This window comes from Myodes glareolus, chromosome 25 (genome assembly GCF_982192425.1).
Source record: "Myodes glareolus chromosome 25, mMyoGla1.1, whole genome shotgun sequence".
In the NCBI taxonomy this organism is placed as follows: Eukaryota; Metazoa; Chordata; class Mammalia; order Rodentia; family Cricetidae; genus Myodes; species Myodes glareolus.
Window position 1 is genome coordinate 32,910,966 of NC_142050.1, and position 22,366 is coordinate 32,933,331.

A 22,366-nucleotide genomic window follows, 5' to 3' on the forward strand; every position below is an offset into this window, starting at 1 on the left:
TAAAAAAAAAAGAGGGAAATGGTGCGGGAGAATTATCTGTATTCTGTCAATCATGTATTTTAATAAAACGCTGATTGGTCAGGCAGGAAGTATAGGCGGGTCAACCAGACAGGAAGTAGAGGCGGAGTAATGAGAATAGGATAAGGCTAGGGAGGAGAGAGGTTCCTCAGCCACTCCTGCGCAGACCACCGAAGAGGCAGCGTGTAACTTGCCCAGCTGAGAAAGGTACGGAGCCATTATGGCTAACATAGATGAGAATAATGGGTTAATATAAGTTATAAGAGTTAACAAGAAGCCTGACCTAATGGGCCAATCAGTTTATAACCTTATGGAGTCCTGTGTGTAATTTCTCTTTGGGCTTGCCCGGCTTTGGGGTACTGGGCAGGACAGAAACCCCAACAAGCTGGTCCTTCATGTTACAGAAAGGGGATCCCTACGATGAAGTAAGACCTCAATTGGGTATATTGTGTCATGGAGAAAGGAAGAGAACCTCGAGAGTTTAGCATTATTGGGGAGCTGTCTACCTACTGTCTTTCCCAAGCTTACCCAGTTCCAAAGTTCCAGCGATCATGTCAGCAAAGAAGGCAGTTTGTAAACTCGGGCTGAGCATCCCTCCCTGCGATTTTAAAACAAACCGCCTTCTTTCTCTTTTACTTTGAAATGGGATTGCACCGTTCCTGTTGCTCCATAACTGTTGAGCATTACTTTGCTAATGACAACATTTCCAATTCAGAAAAACAGTCAAGGCGGGAGGCGGGTGGCATGGCATAGCTGCTTTCTGAATGAATGAGTAGCGGGGACCCACCCAGGTTCCACCTGCTGTGCTGGTTGGGAGGTCCCTCCCTAGAAAGATTCTAGGTCGGGTTTATCTGGGTTGCACCCCCTGGAGCTCGGGAAGCTGGCGTCTACTTTCCTGTGGGAAGTCACAGTGAGGTCCGATCAGGACCCTCACCTGGCTCACTGAGCAGGTGGTTTGCGTGCGCCGGGGTGGGTCACGTGTTCCGGTGAGCCCCGAGAAGTTGTTTATTATGCTCTTCATTTCTGAAAAGTCATAAGACACTGGCAAGTTAAAAACCGAAAGTGAAATCAGCTGATAGTGACATCAGTCAGCACAAATGTACCAAAGTTCAGAGAGTTGTTTACTTGGACACCGCTGCGAAGGCAGCAGACCGGAGACACTAGCTCTGAGTCCGCTTGCAGCTTTTCTCCTCTGCCCCAGTGCCCGGAGCCTGACATTAGAAAGCAGCCCAGGAGAGACTCCACTCCCCGAAGCCGATTTCCTGTGTCACCTTTTGATGAGTGTCCGTGGGCTCTGGCCTTGGTTTTCGTAAGTAGTTCCCATGACTCCTCAGCGGAGACAGAGGTGTTTGCTGCTCGCATTCTTGTTACAGTCTAACAAGGCACAATTGGGAAAGGCTTGCTTAGTGTCTGTGGCCTCCTCTCTCCCTGGTGTGTGACTTTTTACCTCTGTGTTACCCCGTGCTCTTGAGCAAGCATCACTGTGTATCTCTGCCTCAAAGACGACGAAGGTAACACTGGTAAATGGTTAGAAACACACAGGCTAAGTGCGTGCAGCCGGGGCTTTACACAGCCTGTACCAGTAAACATCTGTGGCCTCGGGACACACTGTTCTCCAGAAATAGGCAGACAAACAAAACCAGGTCACTACAGCAGTAGCAAAACTGACACCAAGACTTCAGACAATACCAAGGAAAGGTCTGTGATCTTGGCTAAAAGAGAAGTATAGGATCTAAGAGACTTTAAGACCCTGTGTTGATACACACTGTTTTTCAACCCCCAAAGCAAACTCCTGGGGTGGGGGTGGGGTGGGGTGTCCCTTGGAACAGATCTTGAGGGTTTTGGGGGGTTTTGTTTTGTTTTTAATTTGGGCTGATTAATACTTTCCATTACACTTCTTTAGTCTGTAAAATCAAAGGAGTTGTTCAATAAGGAGAGAAGAGAAAACAGGGAAAATCTTTCTTTTCTTCAAGACAACTGAGCGCATTTCCAGTGTCGTCATCCTCTACCGGGGTTCCCTAACCTCAGGTCTGAGACTTGGTTGCTGGAAAATGGTTTCCCACATACCTTTTTCTAAGCTTCTTAGTTTGATTCCCACATTATCGAATTACTATGGCAGCTTGTTTTTATAGATTTTACTTTTCCACAAACAGCCCATAATTTGGGGACTATTTTACTGTAGCCTTCACCCCGAAATACAATAGTTAGCTAGCATTGGGACGTTAATTCCTTAGTCCCTCTCTCCTGCGCATCTTTCTATAGATGTCTTACCACTCCATGGGCTGTGGTACTGGCCTCCCTAGAAGCTGCCTGCTGCTTTATCATCCCCATGGGCCTTCACTGACTTCTAAGGCTGAGAGGTCGAGCTGCTTTAACCCACTATTGTGAGACTCCACCCTGTGTATAAATCAGGAGTTACCTTCCGGATGCTGTCTTGGGATAAGGTTATAAAAAGTGGGTTGGTTATTAGATCAAAATACATGCAAGCTTTAAATTCATAGTCTCTGCATTAGAAAGTCAGTCTGGCCTTTTGGAATGTCACTGAGGGAGGGTGTCACCTATAGTTTTTACCAAGACACAGGTTGTTACTGGGCATTCCTTGGAAGAATTGGGAAAGAGATTTGTTTCATGTTAGCTACATTCTTTTGTGAATTATTTGTATTCTCTCATTGATTTTCATGCTGTGCAGTATTTTTTTTAATGTTTGCATGAACATTTCCCTGCATTAGGTCTAGAAATTACCTCATTTATTGTAGATATTTTTCATGCTCACTGTTTAATTTTGTATTGCTTTTATTACTAGTGTGCAGAAATCTCCATTTTTAAATAGCTAATCTGTGCTTTCCTTGTAGTTTTGTTTTTCAGTTCAGAATGTGCTTCCTCATTCACAAGTCAAAGGTTATTGTTTCTAGATTCCATTTGATGTTGGTTCATTCTTGAATCCATGTGGAGTTTATTTTGGCATACAGCATGAGATGATGTCCTAAAATAGTTTGGGGGTTTTTCATTTTCTTTTTTGGGCTTGCTAACAATCAACCACCTTAGCATTAGCTAGTTAATGGAAGGTTCTCTCGGGCCCTCAAACCTAATGTCTCTAATGCAGCTCTTTCCGCCCCTCTGGTATGGCACTGTGGAGGGCCGCAACCACATTCTCCATTGCTTCAAGGGACAAAGGTAGAGATTGACCTCTGTGACCTCAAGGTGTGGTGGTACACGCCTTTAGTCCTGATGCCTGGGAGGCAGAGGCAGATTGACCTCTGTGACCTCAAGGTGTGGTAGTACACGCCTTTGGTCCCAATGCCTGGGAGGCAGAGACGGGCAGATCTCTGTGAGTTCAAGGTGTCGTAGCACACGCCTTTAATCCCAGTGCACGTGCTTGGTGTTTGGTAACTCTCTACTGCTGTGTCCCTGCCTACTTCCGAGGCATCATCTGGGATAATGGGCAGCAGACCAATCCAAGAGTGACACGTCAGAAGCGAGGACTGTTTCCTTTATAAGGGCTGGGTTCCCCTCATTCTGGGTCTCCGCCACGTAAGCTTATGCTCTCCCTCTCAAGACGCATTAAAGCTTTGCTGCAGAAGGATCCTAAGTCCCCCGCGTCGTTCTTGCTGGCGAGACAGTAGCGCGGGACATGGCACCATTGCCTGTTCCTGCTGGCTTCTCCTCCTCACTTTGCTGATTTCTTTCCCAAAGCTTTTCAAAATACCTCCTTAAAAATCTGAGCGGTGTATGTCTCGCAAGTAGAGCACTGGCTTAGTTGGGGAAGGGTGGCCCATTTTGTTTGTCCAGCGTGCCTTTGATTCTTCAGGGCCCCTGGCTCCAATGTGTCATTAGTGAGGTCAAGAGATGAAATCCTAGCCTGGGGAAGGGGTGGCCCATCTCAGAATTGCAGGGAAGAGTTGGCAGAGCTCAAGAATCGGAGCCAGGTCCTGGAAAGCCTAGTCCTCAGACCATGGGTCAGCAGTCACCATATCTGGCCAGAGGCCTGCCAAGGCGAAGTGGTGGATACGGCTGCTCATCTAGCGATGCTTCTCTACCTCCAAAGCCTCTGTAGACTTTGTTCCATGCTGGATTACATCCTATACTAATAAGCAACAGACCAGTGGGACGAATAACAATATTAAAGGAGCCATTTAGACAGCTCCTTCCATGGCTCGTGGTCCATGTCTTAGCCCAGACCACGCTTCTGGCTTTTGTCATAGCCCCCCCCCCCCCCCCCCCGTGTAGTCCTACATGAAGCCAAACCTCTCAGCATTCCGCAGAGGCCACTTATGCCACTAAACAAACTCAAGCAATAGCACTGCCCTAGCCCGCTTTTGAAAAATTGAGACATGGGCTCATATATCTGCCAAAGGAAACACAACCCACTTCCCATTCTCCTTCCTTCCTATTCCTGTGAGGGCCACACCTCAGCCACAAACACTAATCTTAAACATGTTTGTCCAGGCCAGCGGCCTCCTCTGACGAGGAAATGGGCAGCCTTGTTCTCCCTGACCTCGTCAGAGTCTATTGTTCTGACTTCACTCACTGTGTACCCCACCCTCTGCCTCTCCCTCACTCTTACCTCAGTTTCCTTTTCTCGCTCCAGACCACTGATCGAAGTACACACACGTGCGCGCACACACACACACACACGCACATGCACCTAAGCATGTGCCAGGTACTGCTCCATTCATGAGAATACCAACTCATTTTCACCTCCCAAAGCCCAGTGTGGAACCAGAAAATAGTTTCAGGAGAGAAATTTGAACCCTGGCTGTTTTTAACTGAACCAGAGGACAGTGCTCAGTTGAAAAAATGAAAGAGGAAGAGGCTTATGAGAAATCACATGTGCCGCTGCTGACATCCAAACACTTCTGTCGTCAGAGAGTGTTTTCTAGAATGTGTTCTAGATGCCAGGAGCAGCCTTGGGTGCTGAGGACAGAGCAGAAAGAAAACTATATAGATGATATGTAAATAGATAGGATAGGTAGGTAGAGAGACTGGGTGGATGTAAGATAGATAGATAGATAGATAGATAGATAGATAGATAGATAGATAGATAGATAGATGCTTTTAATCACAGCACTCGGGAGGCAGAGGCAGGTGGATCTCTGTGAGTTCAAGGCCAGCCTGGTCTACAAGAGCTAGTTCCAGGACAGGCTCCAAAGTCACAGAGAGAACCTGTCTTAAAAAAACAAGAAACAAACAACAACAAAAACCCGAATATGGGTAAGGAGATGGCAAAGTGCTTGCCGTGCAGGCGTGAGGCCCTGAGTCACATACTCAGCATCCACATAAGAAGCTGTGGGCGGCGGCCTGTGTTTGTAATCCCAGCACTTGGCAGAGACAGGTGGCTCCCTGGAGTTCACGGCGGCCTGTGTTTGTAATCCCAGCACTTGGCAGAGACAGGTGGCTCCCTGGAGTTCACTGCTCAGCCAACCTAGAATAGCACACCCAAGGCTGTTCTCAGTCCTCCACACATGAAGACACCATCCACCATACACACACACACACACATACAGGAACACACAAAACAAAGCAAACAAACAGAAAGACGAAGCCCTTGTTCCCCTAGAGTTCCATTCTGCTGGAGGGCGGGGTAAGTGAAGCGTTTTATGGCAGACGTGACGCATGCTGATGAGCAGGGGTGAGACCGCCAGGCCGGGCTCACGGGAGGAGAGGCTGTTGCGGTTTCCACAGCGCCCCTCACACAGGCAGACGTTTGAGCAGAGCTCTGGAGGGGAGGGGCCGATGACGACAGAGTCCTGAGCTTGTCTGAGGTTTCCAGGAACCACTGTGGTGATGAAGGGAGAGGACAGCCGGCGGGGAGTCTGAAAGATGGGGGTGGAGTGACATCTGGAGGGGTCTCACTGCTCAGGAGGCAGAAAGAAGGCCAAAGTTTATTTGTGGTTGTTTGGATTGTTGTTTGGTTGTTTGGTTGGTTTTTGGGCGACAGGGTTTCTTTGTAGCCCTGGCTGTCCTGGAACTGGCTCTGTAGACCAGGCTGTCAGACTCATAGAGCTCCGCCTATCTCTGCCTCCCGGGCGCTGGGATTAAAGGCGATTAAAGGCGTGTGCTGCCACCACTGCTCAGCTACTGAAGTGTTTTGAATGTTGCGCAGGAAAAGAGAGCTCCTGGGTGGCAGCTGTCCTTCCCGCCTGCCTGGGAGCTTCCTCGGGGCACATGGATACCTGCCAGGCAGAGGATAGGTGAAGAAATCGGATGTTAGCCACCTAGGCAGCACCCTCCTGGAGAGGGAACACTGCCCGTGGGGACCTTCTGTGCGCAAACGTCATTCCTCTCTGCACCCTGTAAAGACTTACGAAACGAATGGAATGAAATTTCACTGGTAGTGGGTGATCTGATGTAAAGAGAAAAATAGCATAGGGTTGTCCTGTGAGACTAGCCTAGAGAGAGAAGGCCAAGTTCATGGGGACGGTGTTAGGGACACAGGTATTGCAGGGGGGAAGCTCTCTGCTTCTTGTTACCGGGCATGCAGGTTCCCAAGGCTGGAGAGACCCTGTCACCAACCTTCAGGCCACCAGAGGATTGTTAAAATTCTCTTCAGCGGTCTGAGAGCTCTCTGCTTTACTGTGGCCCAGTGGCAAAAGGCCTGGCAGCCTTTGCCTGCATAACGCACATGCAGGAAAACCAAAACCCGAACAGTTTCTTTGGGGCAGTGTTGGGATCAAACCCAAGGCCTTGTTTACAAAGAGCGAGAGAAGGCCACAGAAGAGACGCAGATGGTCAGTAAATACTGGAAAAGGCTGAACCTCACTGTCTCTGAAGGGAGCGCTGAGTAACAGTGACTCATCGATATCCAAGATTAGATGGCTCAAGAATATGCAGCATTTGAGAGGATGGGGTAAGAGACGCATTCGTCAGCAAGCGGCTCATGCCTGGAGCCCCAGTTACTAGGGACACTTTTACCCAGGCGCTCAAGACCGGCCTGGGCAATGTAGTGACCTCTTCTCTAAAATACAGTGGAATTAAGTTAAGCTGGAGAAGGTTCAGTGAGTAGAGATCACTGCCAAGGCTGGCAACCTGGGTTCCATTCTCCAAACCCACATGGCAGAGGGAGAGTACTGATGCCTGCCAGCTGCCCTCTAACCTCCACACATGTGCTGTGGCACACACACGTATACACACATGTAAATGGAGACTGCGTTCATTTCCCAGCTGCCCAGACCTGAATAATCATACAAAAACTATATTGATTACAACAGTTTGGCCAATGACTCAGGCATATTTCTAGCTAGTTCTTACATCTTAAATTAACCCATAACCCATTTCTATTCATCTATGTATCACCATGAGGCTGTGGCCTACCGGTAAGGTTCTGGCATCTTTCTCCTTTGGCAACTACATGATGTCTGCCTGACTTGGTCTTCTTTCTCCCTGCATTCAGTTTAGTTTTTCTGCCTAGCTCTATTCTGCCCTGTCATAGGTCAAAGAAGCTTCTTTATTAACTAATGGTAATAAAATATATTCACAGCACATACACATACGCACAAATAAACTACTAGAAATCTATTCACAGCATCACTCATATGGTTAATATGATAATTATGAGAATAATTTACAAAGACTATAAGCTATAAGAGCTCCAGGAAGCCCTTAAGGATAATGGAAGCAATCACAGGATATAAACATGAACATGTAATCATACATGAAATGCACACGTAGATCCATGTGACTCTAACACAGAGCATGAGAGGAGATATGCTTGCTGGTCACTTTCACCAGAAACTGTCGACGACTTTTGAATCTTTCTCTACACTTTAACATGTTTTGATAGTTTTCAGCAATCAACAAGAATTACTTTATTATAAACAGGAAGAAGTTTATCTAAAAATGGCAGTCTCTGGAGCAGCAGTTTCTCAAACTGTGGGTCACGGCCCCTTTCAGGGCAAATGACCCTTCTACGGGGTCGCCTAAGACTATCAGAAAACACAGATATTTATATTTCAATTCATAACAGTAGTAAAATTATAGTTATAAAGTAGCAATGAAAATAATCTTCTGGTAGGGTGTTACCACAAGATGAGGAACTGTGTTATAGGGTGGCATCATTAGGAAGGCTGAGAACCGCTAGTCTAGAGCCTCTTCAGAGGAAGGGAGCACAGGCTTATTACAGGGGATTGGGGTCGTTTCGTGGGGAGAACGTGATTGCCATAGCGCAGGGCAGGCTGGGACAACGAGAAGAGCGTCATCAGATTTCCAACAAAAATACAGGTGCTGCGGCAGGAGAGCTGAAGAACAGGGCTGGTTCCAGCCTCTGCACTTCCCAGAGGAAGCTGAATGAACGTCCCCACACGGCTGCTAAAATGAAAGTCATAGACAGGGACCCCAGGATGCTCTGCCATCTTGCCCAAGTGTGGCCGTAACACGTGATGTAAACCTAAGGGCATTTTCATTCATTCTTTCAGGAAAAAAAAATCCTACCAGCCTTCTCAGGGTAAAAGAGATGAAGGCCGCTCCTCGGGAACACTGTAGTCTAGTACACAGCCTAGTGTCTGGCCTGCCCAAAGGGGTTGGAGAGCAGCTGAGGGTGGGCTGGAGGAAATGGGCACAGCCTAAGCAGAGAAGCTTGACCACAAAGAAGCAAGTGCCGAGGAAAAAGGGACTTGAGCCCCAGTCAAATTCGAGTTCTAAGCCACGCCAGATGGTAGAGAGCGCCTCAGGTGCCAGGCACAGGGGCTAGGACTGACCTCTGCCCATGAGGGCAGGGCAGAGGAAGGTCAGGACAGATGTGTCCACGTGCCTGTGTTCCTTCCCTCCAGGTTTCTCCTGCTCTGCTCTCTATTACAAGCCTTTGGAATGTCGGATGTGGTGGCACATGCCCATAATCACAGCATTCCGGAAGCCGGGGCAGGAGGATTACAGGGTTTGAGGCCAACTTGGGCTACATAGAGAGACTCGTTTCAGAACAGGGCAAAAACGAAACAGTAACCTACCAGAACCTCCAAAAGATCAGTTGAGAGAAAATGAGCCACAAACAAAGGCTCCTGGTACCTGGCAGGAGCTGTGTTGAGATAGCCATAGTCTCCTCTAAGTCTAAGAAGCCAAGTTCACTGTCTGGCAGAGCTTCAAGGGTAGTATTTAACCTAAATACGCTTGATTCAAACAGGAGCCTTCCAGTCCCCGATTGTTTCTGGGTACTACAGGCTGGGCAAGCCTTATTTCCTACAGCATTACTAGATAAACAGGGGTCCCACACCCAGAAATCCACCCTGTGTCCTGAAAACCCCTCTCAAGGCACACGTACAGACTTTGCAAAAAATTTGCTAAATGAGCAAAGCCATTTAAAATACGTTGGGGATTTCTCCATACCATGATGGCTACATGAATTATTTCATCTTTCCAACCCAGTGACGTATGGACTAAGGCTGCCTCTTACGGTCTTGAGAAACCTTCTAATGCAAGCATCACTTCTTCAAGAATTCCTAGGAAATTCAAACAAGGCATCCCTGGCCCCAGCCTGCAGGGCCTCTGACAAAAGCCTGAGGAACAGCAGCCTTTCCGAGATGGTCCCTGCTGGGCTTCTCTGGAGGGGCAGGCACCATGAGAGCCAGGAACTGGACATACTCAGGCAGTGTTCTTTTTCTCCTAATTCCTTTTTGCCTTTGTAAAACAAATGTGGTATAAAGAGATTCTACTGTACAGTGTGTGCAAAGCAAACGTGGTATACAGAGATCCCACTGCATGGTGTGAGAGCAGCTATTCCCCAAGGTGTCCCCTAGGAAGCTGATCCACAGGGTCTGTGGGTCCTTCCCCAGAGCCACCAATGCTGGGCTGCACCCAGCTCTCTGGAGTAGGCCCACAGGACTTGGTATCTGGGCCTTGGTGCTTGTGTCTCACAGGGTTCCCAGCCCTGCATTCCTAGGCATTCCCGGTGTAAATATTTGCCTTATTCCTTAGTGGAAAATGTACATAGAGAAAGGCACAGCGTGCAGACTATTTTAGAAGCAATTTAAAAATCTCTTTGGAATAAGAGGGTAATGAAAAGATTTTTCTAAGTAATGAGAGTGTAGGAAAATGGGCACTTTTTTTTTTAAGTTTTTGAGACAGGGTTTCTCCGTGTAGACTTTGTTGTCCTGGAACTGACGCTGTAGACCAGGTTGGCCTGGAACTCTGCCTTTCGAGTGCTGGGATTAAAGGGCACCATCACCACCTGGCAAAATAAGTGCTTTTATACACACCTAAAGAGATGGCGTTGGCAAGTTTTCTGTAGGTCCGTATAGCAATATTTATTAAGATCAGCAAGGTAGTGAGACAAACAGCTCGGAGTTGAATTTGGGTTTTTTTTGGGGTGGGGGTGGTGTTGTTGCATTTGTTTGGTTGGATTTTTCTTTTAGGAGACAGAGTCTCTCTACACAGCCACAGCCGTCCTGAAACTCACTAAGTAGACCAGGCTGACTTCAAACTCAAAAATCCGCCTGCCTCTGCATCTGAGTGCTGGGGTTAAAGGTGTGCACCTCCACACCCAACCTATGAATGGAATATTATGTAGCCATTAATCACACTTGGAAGACTATTTCAACCACTCTGAAAAATGGCCACAATAGGCGATGAAAACCACTGTGTTTAACAGTATGCTTTTAAAAAGCACAGTCACATGGGGAATACAGTCGTGGAAAAAGAACAGTGGTTTTACTGGAGTGGTAGGATAAATGATTATTTTAATTTTTGCTTTAAAACATATTTCCAGAATTTTCCAAAACAGATTACTGTTGTATGGGGGAGTGGACAGACAGACGTCTTAAAACCAGTGGAATGCAATGATAGGATTTCTTCATGGCGGTGGGGGGTGGGGTCCTGTTTTACCCAAGTCAGTTCCTAAAACTGGGCAGGAGACACAGGCCACGGATCCTCCACCCAGCCTCACATCCAGCCAGCGCCCACCCAGAACACGGGCACTGATTTGACTGGCATGTAGCCCGGTTGGATGCCTTCCTTCCAGTTCCCCAAGTGGTTGTCAGCAGGGTGAGAAGCGAGACTCAAATCAAGCCTGCACCCCAACTCACCTCCATGAGGATGAGACACCCCCTCACAGAGCTTCTGACGGTTTATATTATCTGTGCTGCAATAAAGCCTTTGACGTCAGGGCTCTGGCTCAGGTTTCCACGGCGACCTGGGAAAGACCTCACACCAGAGGTCCACTGAGGGTCTGTGAGTGGGACCTGACTGTGACCTGGGACTTCCTGTCTGGGTGAGGGCACAAAGACCAGGAGCTTCTGAACACCAGGGGCTGAGGGAAGGGCTGGATACTCATTGGTGTGACCTTTTCCAGGGCGGAAGAAATGGCTATCTCCAGGCTGTGGCGGAGCTACTGCCTGCCCTTCGTGGGCATCATGATCCTCGTGGCTGTGATCCTCTCTCTGATGTTCTACGCGCTCCTCTGGAAGGCTGGCAACCTCGCCGACTTGCCTAACCTGAGAATCGGCTTCTACAACTTCTGTCTGTGGAAGGAGGACACTGGCTCCCTACAGTGTTACAACTTTCCTGAGCTGGAAGCGCTGGGGATTCCTCGGGTTGGCCTAGCCCTGGCCAGGCTGGGTGTGTACGGAGCCCTGGTCCTCATGATCTTTGTCCCTCTGCCTCTCCTCCTTGCCCAGTGCAATGGCGATGAGGGAGAGCGGCAGCTGGCAGTGGGCTTCCTGGTGGCATCCTCCGTCCTGCTGGCCAGTGGACTGAGCCTCTTCCTCTCCTACGTGTGGAAGTGGGTCAGGCTCGCCTTGCTGGGGCCCGGCTTTCTGGCCCTGTGCTTAGCCCAGGCCTTGCTCATCTTCCTGCTTATGGCTACCATTATGTTCCCTCCGCAGGAAAAGAAGGACAAGAGCAAGTGGGAGAGCTGTTAGTCCAGCCTAAAGGCTTATGGGATTGCAAGGGTTCAATTCCGACTGCGCACCCAGGAGGTGCCAGAGAACCTGTGGCTGGGTGGGTCTTCTCAACCACCTTGTTTCATAGCTAACGCTGATCTCAAACAGACGGAACCACCCACCGAACGGCAGGGCTGCAGTGTCAGGGAGCCCGGAGGCAGCACGGATGGCCGGGGTACTTGCTGCCTCTTAGTGTCCTTCCTTTCTCCGGAGGACTCGGAAACCACGCAGCTCATCAGCACACGGATCCATGCTTTCGTCAGCCAATCGGAACAGCTCAGGCAGGTAGGAGCGTGACTGGCGGAGGCCAGATTTCCAAGCTAGCTGGCAAAAGTGTCCCACAAGAACTCGGTGAAGGTTTACGGCGACAAATGGGATGGTCGGAAGAAACCGCTTGAACGTCGAGCCCTGTTGGCCAGCTTCGGTTCCTCTAACATGATGCCCCACACCAGAACTCGGGCCCCAGAGGTCCAGGGACAACCTCAAAGGGACTCCGCTAGGAAACACAGGGCACAAGAGAATCCTTGCTAACTTCATGGGGTCCCCTGAACAGGCTCCTGGACCTGACGCCAGACAGGAGTCAGCTGTCAAACCACGGTTGTGACCCAGGAAAGGAGATGTGCCAAAGCCTGGGCTGAATAACTGCACACCAACATACACCACACCCCTACCTGCAGAAAGGCAGAAGTGCGGTCCTTAGTACGCACTGGGGCATCATCATATAGTTTTCAATGTCTGTACAGCATAAAACCTATGAGTTCTTCATTCTGTGCTCATCAAAGTCACCGTGAATACAAAGAAACATGGACTCTGGTGTGATTTTTTTTTTTTTGTCCTCAGTGTCTCTTGTCGCCACCTCCCACAGTGGAGTCCCTGGGTGACAGAGAGGGGACAGGTGGTAGAGAGAGCCTGTTTGGCTCCCCAGTCTGGGAGAACTCCCTGCCGTTAGTCTGGTGGGGACCAGTGGGCAGCGCCAGGGTTTTGGGATGGAGGGGGAAGTCGGTTGCTGGACTATGTCATGACGGAGATGTGCACAGGCCTCCTCCTTAGGGTGAGCTCTGGCTGCCCATCTGGAAGGCCGGCGTTCTCAGCAGCTATAACTTCGCTTCCAGCAAGTGAGCCCCTGACCTCATTTTTGCTGAATAAAACCCAGGGCTGGGATGCCAGACCCTCTGAGATAGAGGGCAGTGCAGGACGGGACTCTAATGAGATGCATTTGTGCATCCTGCAATATGTCCCCCCATTCAGAAAAGCCCTCCCCCCAATGAAAGCCTCCTGGGACTGGAAGCAGGGAGCAAGGCCTGGTTTTCAAGGGTGGCAGAGGTAGGCAGTATCCTGAGTTCTCAACAGACCCCACCGCACTCAGCAGAGCGTCCAGTGAACAGTTCACATCAACTGAAAAATATCTCCCTGACATACTTTAACGCATCTTCCTCCTCCTTTTCCTCCTGTGGGCTGCTGCTACAGGGCGAGTCGGCGGCTTCTGGCCCCCGGGAAGGGCTCAGGTCTAGAGCAGGCGAGCTGCTCCCGCAGCCCTCTTCCTCACTGCTGCCTTCTTCCTCGCTGCTGCTGCTCCCGGAGGAACTGGTGTGAGGAGATGCCGAGTAGGGAGGGGAGAGCTGCAGTCTATCAGCGGTCTCCAGAGCGGGCGTTTCCTGTTTTTGGCCCTGCAGAGCAGAAGACAGAACAGGCTCACCACCACAGGTTGCTTCCCTGGCGCACTAGTCTGTACGACAGTGACGCGGACACACTCAGAGCCAACTGCCAAGCCAGCACAGCACGTGACCAGTCATGCAGGGCTCCTACGGCAGGGGCACTCACCCCTGCTTCACCCCACTGCTCCCTGCACCTCAAGCTCAGGACGCACTAGGGAAGGATGCAGGCCTAGGCATGAGGGACAGCTGAGTGGAAGGGAAAAGATCCATCTGAAAATCATGGATGGAAAGGCAAGGCAAAAGAATCCCAGGAGTTCCTGCCACAACACCTGTTGTGGGCCTAACTGAACTCCACCGCCAGCAGGCGGCACGGCTTCGGTTGCTTGGGGACAGCAATATCCCAGATCGCTGCAGCCCTAGGTTACCATGCGCACTGTAGAAATGATGCGCTGTTCTGAAGCACGCGGGGAATAAAAAAAAAGAGAGAGAGAACCCTGCAACTTCTCGGCAGGGCCGCCTCTCCTTCCAGAAGCCAGGAAACTTCCACGGCCTTCTGCTGAGAGGAGGGCTGGTAAGGAGCTCCTCCCCCACCCCCGTGTGCCCCTCAGGAACGTGCCAGCAGTTGCCCGCACACCACCCACAAAGCTGGTCTTATTCCGCATGCTACACGCCACACAGAGGAAGTAGCTGAGAGGACACAGCTGAGAAAAGCGAGCAAGAGGAAGAGGCTAAGAGCACCCCTGATACCAGGAGCAAGGACCTAGGCTAGAATCAACCCATGAATCATCTCCAGTCACAGGAGTTAGAGGGCACGGGGCTGACGTTACCTCAATCAGGATCCCCAGGGCCACATCGACCATTTCAGCTTCGTTCATGCAGTACACGGTCTTCGTGGCAGGGGCCCTGAAATAAAGACAAAGCCACAGCTGAGGACAGAGGGGCTCACAAGGAGGAAGGAAACGGAAGCATCCTCCATTGTGGGGAGGGTATACTGCTTCTCTGAAGAATTTCCTCATCCTGGTGGCCCAGGGACAGAGAGCAGGGCTACCCTCCATGGACTCCCTCACAAGGAACTGGGAATGGGATGACGGCTGGCTTCCGAGGATCACTCCCCCAAACACCCAGGGGACAGCCAGCCGGACATTGTGGCACACACTAATCCCAGCACATGGGAGGCAGAGGCAGGTCGATCTCTATGAGCTCAAGGCCAGCCTGGTCTACAGAGCTAATTCCAGGCTAGTCAAGGCTACATAGGCCCTGTCTCTAAATCAAACAAACAATGGACACAGCAAATACAGGCCCGTCAGGTCAGGGCCCAATTTGTGAGGCTGCAGCAACTACAAAGGGAACAGGCGGCCAGGGAAGAGCCAGCAAGCGTAGCACCGGAAGCCTAATGTCCTTTCTGAGAGCCCAGCAGGGCTACCCCCCATTGATGAGAGCCCGGCAGGGCTACCCCCCATTGACACGTGATAATGGCGACCTAAAGCTCCCTCCTCCCCAATCACCAGCATCCACCTAACTCACACCCACAACTTCTATTTCTTGACGCCCTGTCCCCAGGAAATGCAGGCACCACTGAGGCAACTAGAGTGCACATCCACCCCTCTTGCCTTCTTAGGATTTTCTCACAAATGAAGAGACTAGCACTTTGGACAACGGGGCTCCTGGGGGCATGGTTTGTATACAGAACTCACTACCTGTGCCAACAGCTAGGCTGCGGCAGGACCTCACCACCACAGAGACTCGGGTGGTGCTTCTGTGAGGGGACAGCTGAGGACCTCAGACTCTGCTAGAAGGATGCCACCCACCCCACTGCCCTGCCCACTCTCCCCTGACCAGGTTGGCCCACCTTGTTGCTGCTCCATCTTGCACAGCCGCTCTCCTCCTCCTTTTGGGTGTCTTCGCTGACAGCTCCCTCCGCTCATCCCCAGGGGCTGTCATCCACGAGGGAAGGACCCTCTTTTTGTTCTCAGATTTTGGGGTTCCCATGGCTATAGTTTTCCACACTCAGTGACTTGCTTCTCTGGGGCAGGACAAGAGTCACGTTCTCCTGTCACACCGGGTTTATTTGTCCCCAATGGGTGCCGATCTTTGATGCCTACAAGGGGAAGCAAATGGGTAGATCTAGTAAGTCAATGTTCTATCAGTAGCCAGTAACAACTACTGGTCAGCGCAAGGCATGCTAGAGGAGCAAAGCCCAGGTCAAGTCATTTGCAGTGTGTCAAACGGAGGGACAGCAGCAGGTAGGACAAATTCTATGACCACTCCATTGCTCTGTGCCCCACACAGGTAGCTGGGGCAACAAGAAATGCTTTCCTGTCATCTCTGCACCATAGAAGCGAGGAAGGGAGGGAAGGAGGGAAGAAGGAAGGAAGGAAACTCTGTTCTCCCTTTCCTCTGCATCCCAAACAATCATTCACAGAGTTCATTAGCCAGTGCCTCCTTCCCGCGCCCCTACAACATATACTGTTTGATAATTTTGGCTCGTCCAGAATTACTGTTTATAACTTCATTAAAACAAACAAAAAATAAAAAACAAAGCAAAACAAAAAAACCTAGCAGGGCACCATCCTAGCCTGTCCAGCCACAGAACAGGAGTTGGTAAGAGGAATACCAGCAGTGACCGTATACAGAAATGTATCAGACGCGACAGACAGTGCATGCATCATTGCGTCCGTTTCACAGACGAGAAACAGACGTAGTTAACAGTTAACGTGCACAAAGTCGCAGAAAGCTGGGCATCAACCACCGAGCGGACAGCCAGTTCCTGCCGACCGCAAGGGGATGAGGTCCGGTGGGCGCCTGGAAAATCTCACCCAGAAGGCACACGCGGGACCTCGCTGCACTAGCCGGGAGCTGGCCACGCCGCTCCCTCTCACCCGCAGAGGGCGCAGAGCAGGGACCCGGGAACAGGACAGAGCAGGCGGGTGGCAGGGCAGTGTGCTCAGCACTCCTCTCGGCCGGTTCCGGGGAGGGATTCAGAACTGCGACGCCCTCAAGCATCGCACCGCCCGCCCCTTCCGGCCCCCGCGCGCTCCCGACCCGCACGCTCCCGACCTGGTCGCTGCCTGGCGCGGAGAGCCCCGGGTGCCCCCTGCAGACCGCAAGCCACATCCACAGGCCCGGAGTTCTGTCCGCGGCTGTGGCGGATGAGCCGTTGTCGGCTATTAGAAAGTCAGTGACCAGTTAGTAACTAGGGGTAGAAAGGGGTTTCTGGTTTTGACGGTCCTGTCAGAGGATCCCCAAGAGGAAACCCAAATTCAACACGACCCAGGAGACTGACAGTTCAGAGAGAGAAATCAAACTTGCATTTACTAATGTTTAACATTCAGGTTGGCGGCCCAGGGTGCCCTCTGCAGAAGGGCGGAGGCGCCACCAAGAGGCCCAGGTTTCCCCGGGAGTTTTCAAGGGAGAAGCCCCTGGAGTCTACCGAAAACACCGGAGCAGGCCGTCACAGGGGAGGTTCTTCCCTGGCACGCTGAAGTAAATCGAAGCCCAGATCGGATTCTGTCTGCCCCAATGGAGAAATCAAGACTAACTAGATTCCATTTACAGCAGGTCGATGAATCACACAGCAGTTCCTATCGGGTCCTAGAACTGCAATCTCCGGATGGGTACACACACGGCTCCCCTGTGGAGCCTCTGTCTTCAATAGGGCCCTTACCGGCCTCTTCTTGAATGCTAATCCTAAATCTTAAACCAACAGCCTGGGCCAGGAAATCTAAAGTCCCAACTCTTAGTGGCATAAACCAATGGCTTCCAATCCCCCAGAGAGCTAGGGTCGGCTTAGCCAGCTGCACTTGAGCCGGGTAGACTCCAGCCTTTCCGGAAGTGTAAAGAAAGTGTACCTGGCTGTGAGGACAGTGGCATTCACTGACTGTAAGAGTCCTCAACCTTACCGGCTGTGAGGCGACCAAGTCTAACTGGCTGGATGGGAGGGCATGTTTCCTTTGGTTCTTATCCCCAAGCCTGCACACTTCTTAAAACTTCTCCATGGCCACCTAGCAAACAAGGCTTAAGACCAGAAACCTGTGTGTCTGCCTACAGAGCCCGCTGCAGGGAGGAATAAGGAATGAAGCTAGATTGGCTTGTGCTGGAGTCAACGTGGGTTTTTATTATTTTTAAAACGACAGATAAAACTGTATGTGGTTACTGGATATAGTAACAAATGTCAGTCAGTTTCATTTAGTCAGCCCACCGTGTATTTATTACTGTACTTCCAGACCTCAGGCCGAGTTCCTGGGCGTTTGAACACCAAGGGGACTGGGCTTGGGGCTGAGCAGATAGGTCCCTGAGCACACGGGGGTGGGGGGGAATAGAAATTTCCACCTGCCAGGCTTTTCACAGAACCAGGACAGGTTCTCACCCCCAGCAGAGTGGCTCACAGTCCGGGGTAGCCTGCCTTCATGGTTGTGCTTCACGCAAACACCTTCATTCAAGACAGTAGAGGAGGGATTTTTACTACCACGGCACCCAAGGATTCCAAAACGGTTCTTTGAAGGAAAGGATATGTTCCGACATGCTATGTGGATGAGTGCTCTTCCTGGGAGGGTCAGGGGAGGAGGGACAGGTTCTGGGGTGTTCTGTCTCTGAGCCTTAAAACTGTTTCCGCAAGCTGTGGGGAATGCTCTGGTCAGAAAGAAATGTATCGTTAAGACCAAAAAACTTTGGGAGGAAAAGTTAAGCCCATGGGGGCTCTTGACTCAAATGAAACCCAGGGTCATGCATCTGGGTGAGATAGTTGTGGAGAAATGGCAGGGAAAGAACTAATCTTTTCATGTCGGTATGAAAATGAGTCAAAGGAGATAACCAGGAGCTAGCTCAGCAGGTAGCCAGTGGCTATGCAGCCTGGCCACCTGAGTTTGATTCCCCCAAACCCACATCAAGGTGGATGGAGAGAACTGAGTCTACCAAGTTGTTTTCTGACCTCTGCTGTGGCATATGCCCCCGGCACGCGTGCACACACGTGCGTTTGCGCGCACACACACAAAGACACACCAATAATAAATAGAAAAGTACTACTCCGGTTTTTCCTATATCACTTTCTACTTTTCCCTTCAGTCCCAGAAGGAAGCCCAGGCCACAGTATGCTGCTGTTTTTCCCAATGTAGGCACCTAGGAGTTACCCCACCCCAGCCCCACAGCCCACAACTAGCCTAGAGCCCAAAGAAGTTACCAAATGACTGTTCCAAACAGTCACTGTTCCCGGAATTGGCATTCCCTAGGTAGGTAACAAGGTCATCCCTGCTAAGTGTGAGAGGCCCAGGCTCACTGATTCTATAGTTGCTCCTTCTTGAGGCTGGCCTCAGCAGTAGGATGTAGAACTGACAATGGAGGGGGCTTTGGTTCCTCCCCACTCTGCAAGGTCCTCCCAAATGAGGGAACAAAATACAGAGATGGCTGATCCAGGCTCAGCCAAGCCAGGCAGGAGGTACAGGCAGTTGGTATTATTCAAGCTCAGAGACCTCACGCTGGGAGAATGAGAGGAGCCATTAAATGAGTGTGCTGGGACCAGACGACCCCGAGGAGAAGGGGAGCTAGGGGCCCAGACTCAGGCCCTGCTGTTGTCTGGAGAACCCTCTGAACCAAAGGTAATACACACACTGATCTTGGCTTGAGCCCAGAACATGGTACTGTGGGCTACATCTCAACTCTGGCAAAGTCACAGGGAACCTAATGGGGTTCTGCCAGCAACATGGCAGTGGTGGCAGGTAAGAACTGAGGTACAAGAACCAAGGCGCGCGCTCTCTCTCTCTCTCTCTCATTTTTTCCTAAAAAAAAAAAAAGAAAGAAAGAAAAGTAATTATGTACAAAATACTGTCAATTCCTCTTGAACCATGAACACGGCGCGCACCACCGTGGCTCCTTCTCATCATTTATCCTGCTCCGGCCACAGTTCAAGTCTCTAGAAAGCACATACAGTCCGCTCCACTCCGTAGGCTCCTGCTCCATTAGCTGCAGCTGGGCGGCCGAGCCCCCGCCGCAGCCTTTCCCTGACGATCCACAGCCCTGACAGGGCCTAGCAGGAAGCACTGTCTGTTCTCTGTCTCGCCTCTCTTCCACCGGGGATAATTCTGTTTCCGACGGGTCACTGCAGGCAGGACATCAGAGCTTATGGGCCAGGAGGGTGGTCAGCTTGATCTTGCCGTCCATGGAGGCTGTGAGGCAGGTCCCACAGTCCATGGCGGTGCTCCAGTCCACAGTGACCACAGGGGCCCGGTGGCCACCCAGACTCAAGCAGCTCTCTAGAACTTTCTCGTCACTGCCCAGCTGCAGAAGGACAGGAGTGAAGGGGAACATTAGCAGACGTATGCACGTATGTACGCAAACCATACAGACTTCCATTCGTTTTTAGTGTCCAGAAACTACCTCGAGCCTGGAGTGGCCACCCCAGTCTGAGAATGTGGCCCGGCCCACACCGCACCTTTCTGGAATGCCTGTTTATACTTCCACTTTCCTGACTGGTCAGCCCACCTCATGTGGACATCAAGTCCCTGAGATGCTCTTCAGAAGAGGGCATTTCCTCTGCTGCCTCGACCTGGCTACAGGCAAGGGCGCCTGCACCTCTTCTGTCTGTTTCCACAGTGCTGGCCTGATACAGCATCACCTGGCAGCCGCGGGCTGGCTCTGCGTTGTGCACCTACTTACTCATCTGAGACGCCCTTCTCATGGTGAGCATGCAAAGTCTGGGAGGACAGGGCCTCTATGGCCAGCTGCATCACCCCGAATAGGGCCTGGCACAGGAAGGCTTTGATGAATGTGTGAACAAGGAGGCCCTCCAACAACGCATCCTCTAGTAGGAATGTGAACACATGGGAAGGGCCAGATGCTAACAGGCTCTGGGGACCTGAAACAAGATGAGAGCTAGTATCACCACTCTGTATGATACTTGTGAGCGAGTGGCAGAGAGTGTCAGCCTTCATGAGAAGATCACTATAAAAGTCATCAATTCAATTATTTATGGATCACAAAAATGGAAATTGAGCCAGGCGGTGGTAGCACACGCTTTTAATCCCAGCACTCAGGAGGCAGAGGCAGGCGGATCTCTGTGAGTTCGAGATCAGCCTGGTCTACAAGAGCTAGTTCCAGGACAGGCTCCAAAGCTACAGAGAAACCTACCTTGGGGAGGTGGGGGAGAAGGAAGCTGAAGTTTAGTAGACTTCCTGAGTAACTGAACCATTGATGACAGTTTAAAAATGACACAGCAGAGTGTGCCAATCCATCCTCTGACTGTAGAGCAAATCTGGCTGTACATGACACAAACAGATGGGGCAAAAGGCTGCACCACTTACAACAAAATGCACACACAACCATTCGTCCACATGGAAAGCAAAGAAGGGCTCACCCGGAAGTCAGCTAAAGAAAACCTTAGAAGGGGAAGAGAGGCTTGTAACCTGGAGTGTTTCAGGGTGTCTCGAAGGAGATTCACATGAGAGATCACGTAAGTTGAGGGGGTGTGTGAGCACAGCGATGCCCCCCCTCCGGCCTCTGCCCATTCTGGACCCAAGGCCTGCCCTCTTCTTGTCTCCAGACCCTTCTCTTTCCACTCCACCGACAGAAGCCTTCCTCTAGGTCTTCCTGAGAACTTGGATGCCCAAAAATGTGAGCCTATTTCCATGGTCAGCAAAGGTCAGACAGAGAGTTGGAATTTACCTCTAGTTCCTTCAAGGTTATTGTGCTTCTACCTCAAACAAAGACCCCACCTAGGTGTGGACCAGAGAGTTCTGCCCTCTCAAGGTTATTATCAACAGGTGTGGCTAGTTGCCTGCGCTTTTACTCCAGGAATAGAGAAGTAGATCTGTTCCAACCTCAAACAAAAGTCTAAGGATCCAACTAAGTCCCAGTTCCCTTAAGAAGATAGCTTTGGATTCCACCCAGGGAATGGTTTGCCTACAGAATGTTTTGGTCTAGGGTGCGAGCATGGCTTGTTTTGTTCTAGCAACAGAATGTTTAACTGTGGATGTAGCCCGTGACCTTCAATTGGGGTGTTCATTTCCTTCTATCTTGTCAATGTAGTTTTTTGTCTTAATCCTACCTTTTGGGGTCAGGGGTTATAAGCCCCAGTCTCTGGCCTCCATCTTTGGAGGCCCCATCACTGTGCCTGCCAAGTCTTGACCACGGCCTCAGTCTAAACTGCTTCCCTGGGAAGTTTCCTCCTGGTGTCTCTTCCTTCCCCCAGTGGTGGCATTAGCGGCCTCCTGGTTTCCCCTCGGGGTCACCCGAGAGTGCAGGAATCCCATTAAACCTGGATTTTTTTTTTTTAATTTGGCTTGTTGTGATTTGGCTTGATAGGGATTTTTGGATCGGCAGAGAGCTTGCGTTAGGAAAAATTCCTATCGGGTATTTTAAGCAATTGGAAATTAAACATGGGTGAATTTTCAGTGCTCACTGGAATTCCTCCCAATACTATCCTATATGTTTCTCCGTTTTATTATTTTAATTCGCGTCTTCATATTCTTTACTAATATTTCCTAAATCCCCACACCTCTACCCTGGCAAGAGGTATTTCTGTGGAGGCTGATCCCCAACAACTTGGTCCCCACCCAGGACCTCCTCTGGGAACTGCTGAGGACTTAGCTACTTTCAGAGCTGCCTAACCTGTGTACGAGCCCCGGGGGAGCACGGACGGCATCTTCTACCTCCTTGGTCCACTTCACAGCAGAGGTGCTAGGCCTGGCCCACGACTGCTGCTCAAAACCCAACCTGTTAACTGATGACCAATGGCATCAAGAGGACAGCTCAGGACCCCTCCGTCTCACAGACTGAATACCACTGGTGGAGAGGCACTCGCAGATGAGTCTGAAGGCGGGAGGCGGACTCAGCGCCAGA

The 22,366-nt window shown here is 50.7% G+C and overlaps 3 protein-coding genes across 4 annotated transcripts in view; 1 reads left to right on the top strand and 2 right to left on the bottom strand.

Annotated features, from left to right (window-relative positions):
* Nucleotides 1-1,114: 1,114 nt before the first annotated feature.
* Nucleotides 1,115-12,690, top strand: Tmem140 (transmembrane protein 140). The gene is made up of 2 exons (XM_087901676.1): nucleotides 1,115-1,327; nucleotides 11,294-12,690. Exons 1-2 carry the CDS (start codon nucleotides 1,116-1,118, stop codon nucleotides 11,859-11,861), a joined length of 780 nt encoding a protein of 259 aa, XP_087757802.1. The 5' UTR covers nucleotide 1,115; the 3' UTR covers nucleotides 11,862-12,690.
* Nucleotides 7,799-16,512, bottom strand: Cyren (cell cycle regulator of NHEJ). Of its 2 annotated transcripts, none has more exons than XM_087901677.1 (4): nucleotides 16,354-16,512; nucleotides 15,387-15,635; nucleotides 14,365-14,440; nucleotides 7,799-13,549 (listed from the first exon to the last, which is right to left on the bottom strand). In XM_087901677.1, the coding sequence occupies exons 2-4, from the start codon at nucleotides 15,524-15,526 to the stop codon at nucleotides 13,274-13,276; spliced, it is 492 nt and encodes a 163-aa protein (XP_087757803.1). In that variant the 5' UTR covers nucleotides 15,527-15,635; nucleotides 16,354-16,512; the 3' UTR covers nucleotides 7,799-13,273. The 2 variants fall into 2 exon arrangements, with proteins under 2 accessions (XP_087757803.1, XP_087757804.1); XM_087901678.1 differs by having other exon boundaries at nucleotides 16,417-16,499.
* Nucleotides 16,513-17,631: 1,119 nt separating this feature from the next.
* The window catches only part of Wdr91 (WD repeat domain 91), a 35,107-nt gene continuing 30,372 nt past the window's right edge, over nucleotides 17,632-22,366 (bottom strand). The window contains exon 15 of the mRNA XM_085683781.2: nucleotides 17,632-19,807. Coding sequence (XP_085539907.2) covers nucleotides 19,643-19,807 — 165 coding nt within the window. The 3' untranslated portion in view covers nucleotides 17,632-19,642. The remainder of the gene's footprint in view (nucleotides 19,808-22,366) is intronic.

Excerpts from the sequence above, each read along its gene's own strand:
- Tmem140 (XM_087901676.1), top strand. The coding sequence starts at position 1,116 with ATGTACCAAAGTTCAGAGAGTTGTTTACTTGGACACCGCTGCGAAGGC. Across the intron at positions 1,328-11,293 it reads GGGCTCTGGCCTTGGTTTTC|GGCGGAAGAAATGGCTATCT; the intron begins GTAAGTAGTTCC and ends GACCTTTTCCAG.
- Cyren (XM_087901677.1), bottom strand. The coding sequence starts at position 15,526 with ATGGGAACCCCAAAATCTGAGAACAAAAAGAGGGTCCTTCCCTCGTGG. Across the intron at positions 14,441-15,386 it reads CAAGATGGAGCAGCAACAAG|GGCCCCTGCCACGAAGACCG; the intron begins GTGGGCCAACCT and ends TCTTTATTTCAG. Across the intron at positions 13,550-14,364 it reads CCCTGGGGATCCTGATTGAG|GGCCAAAAACAGGAAACGCC; the intron begins GTAACGTCAGCC and ends TCTGCTCTGCAG.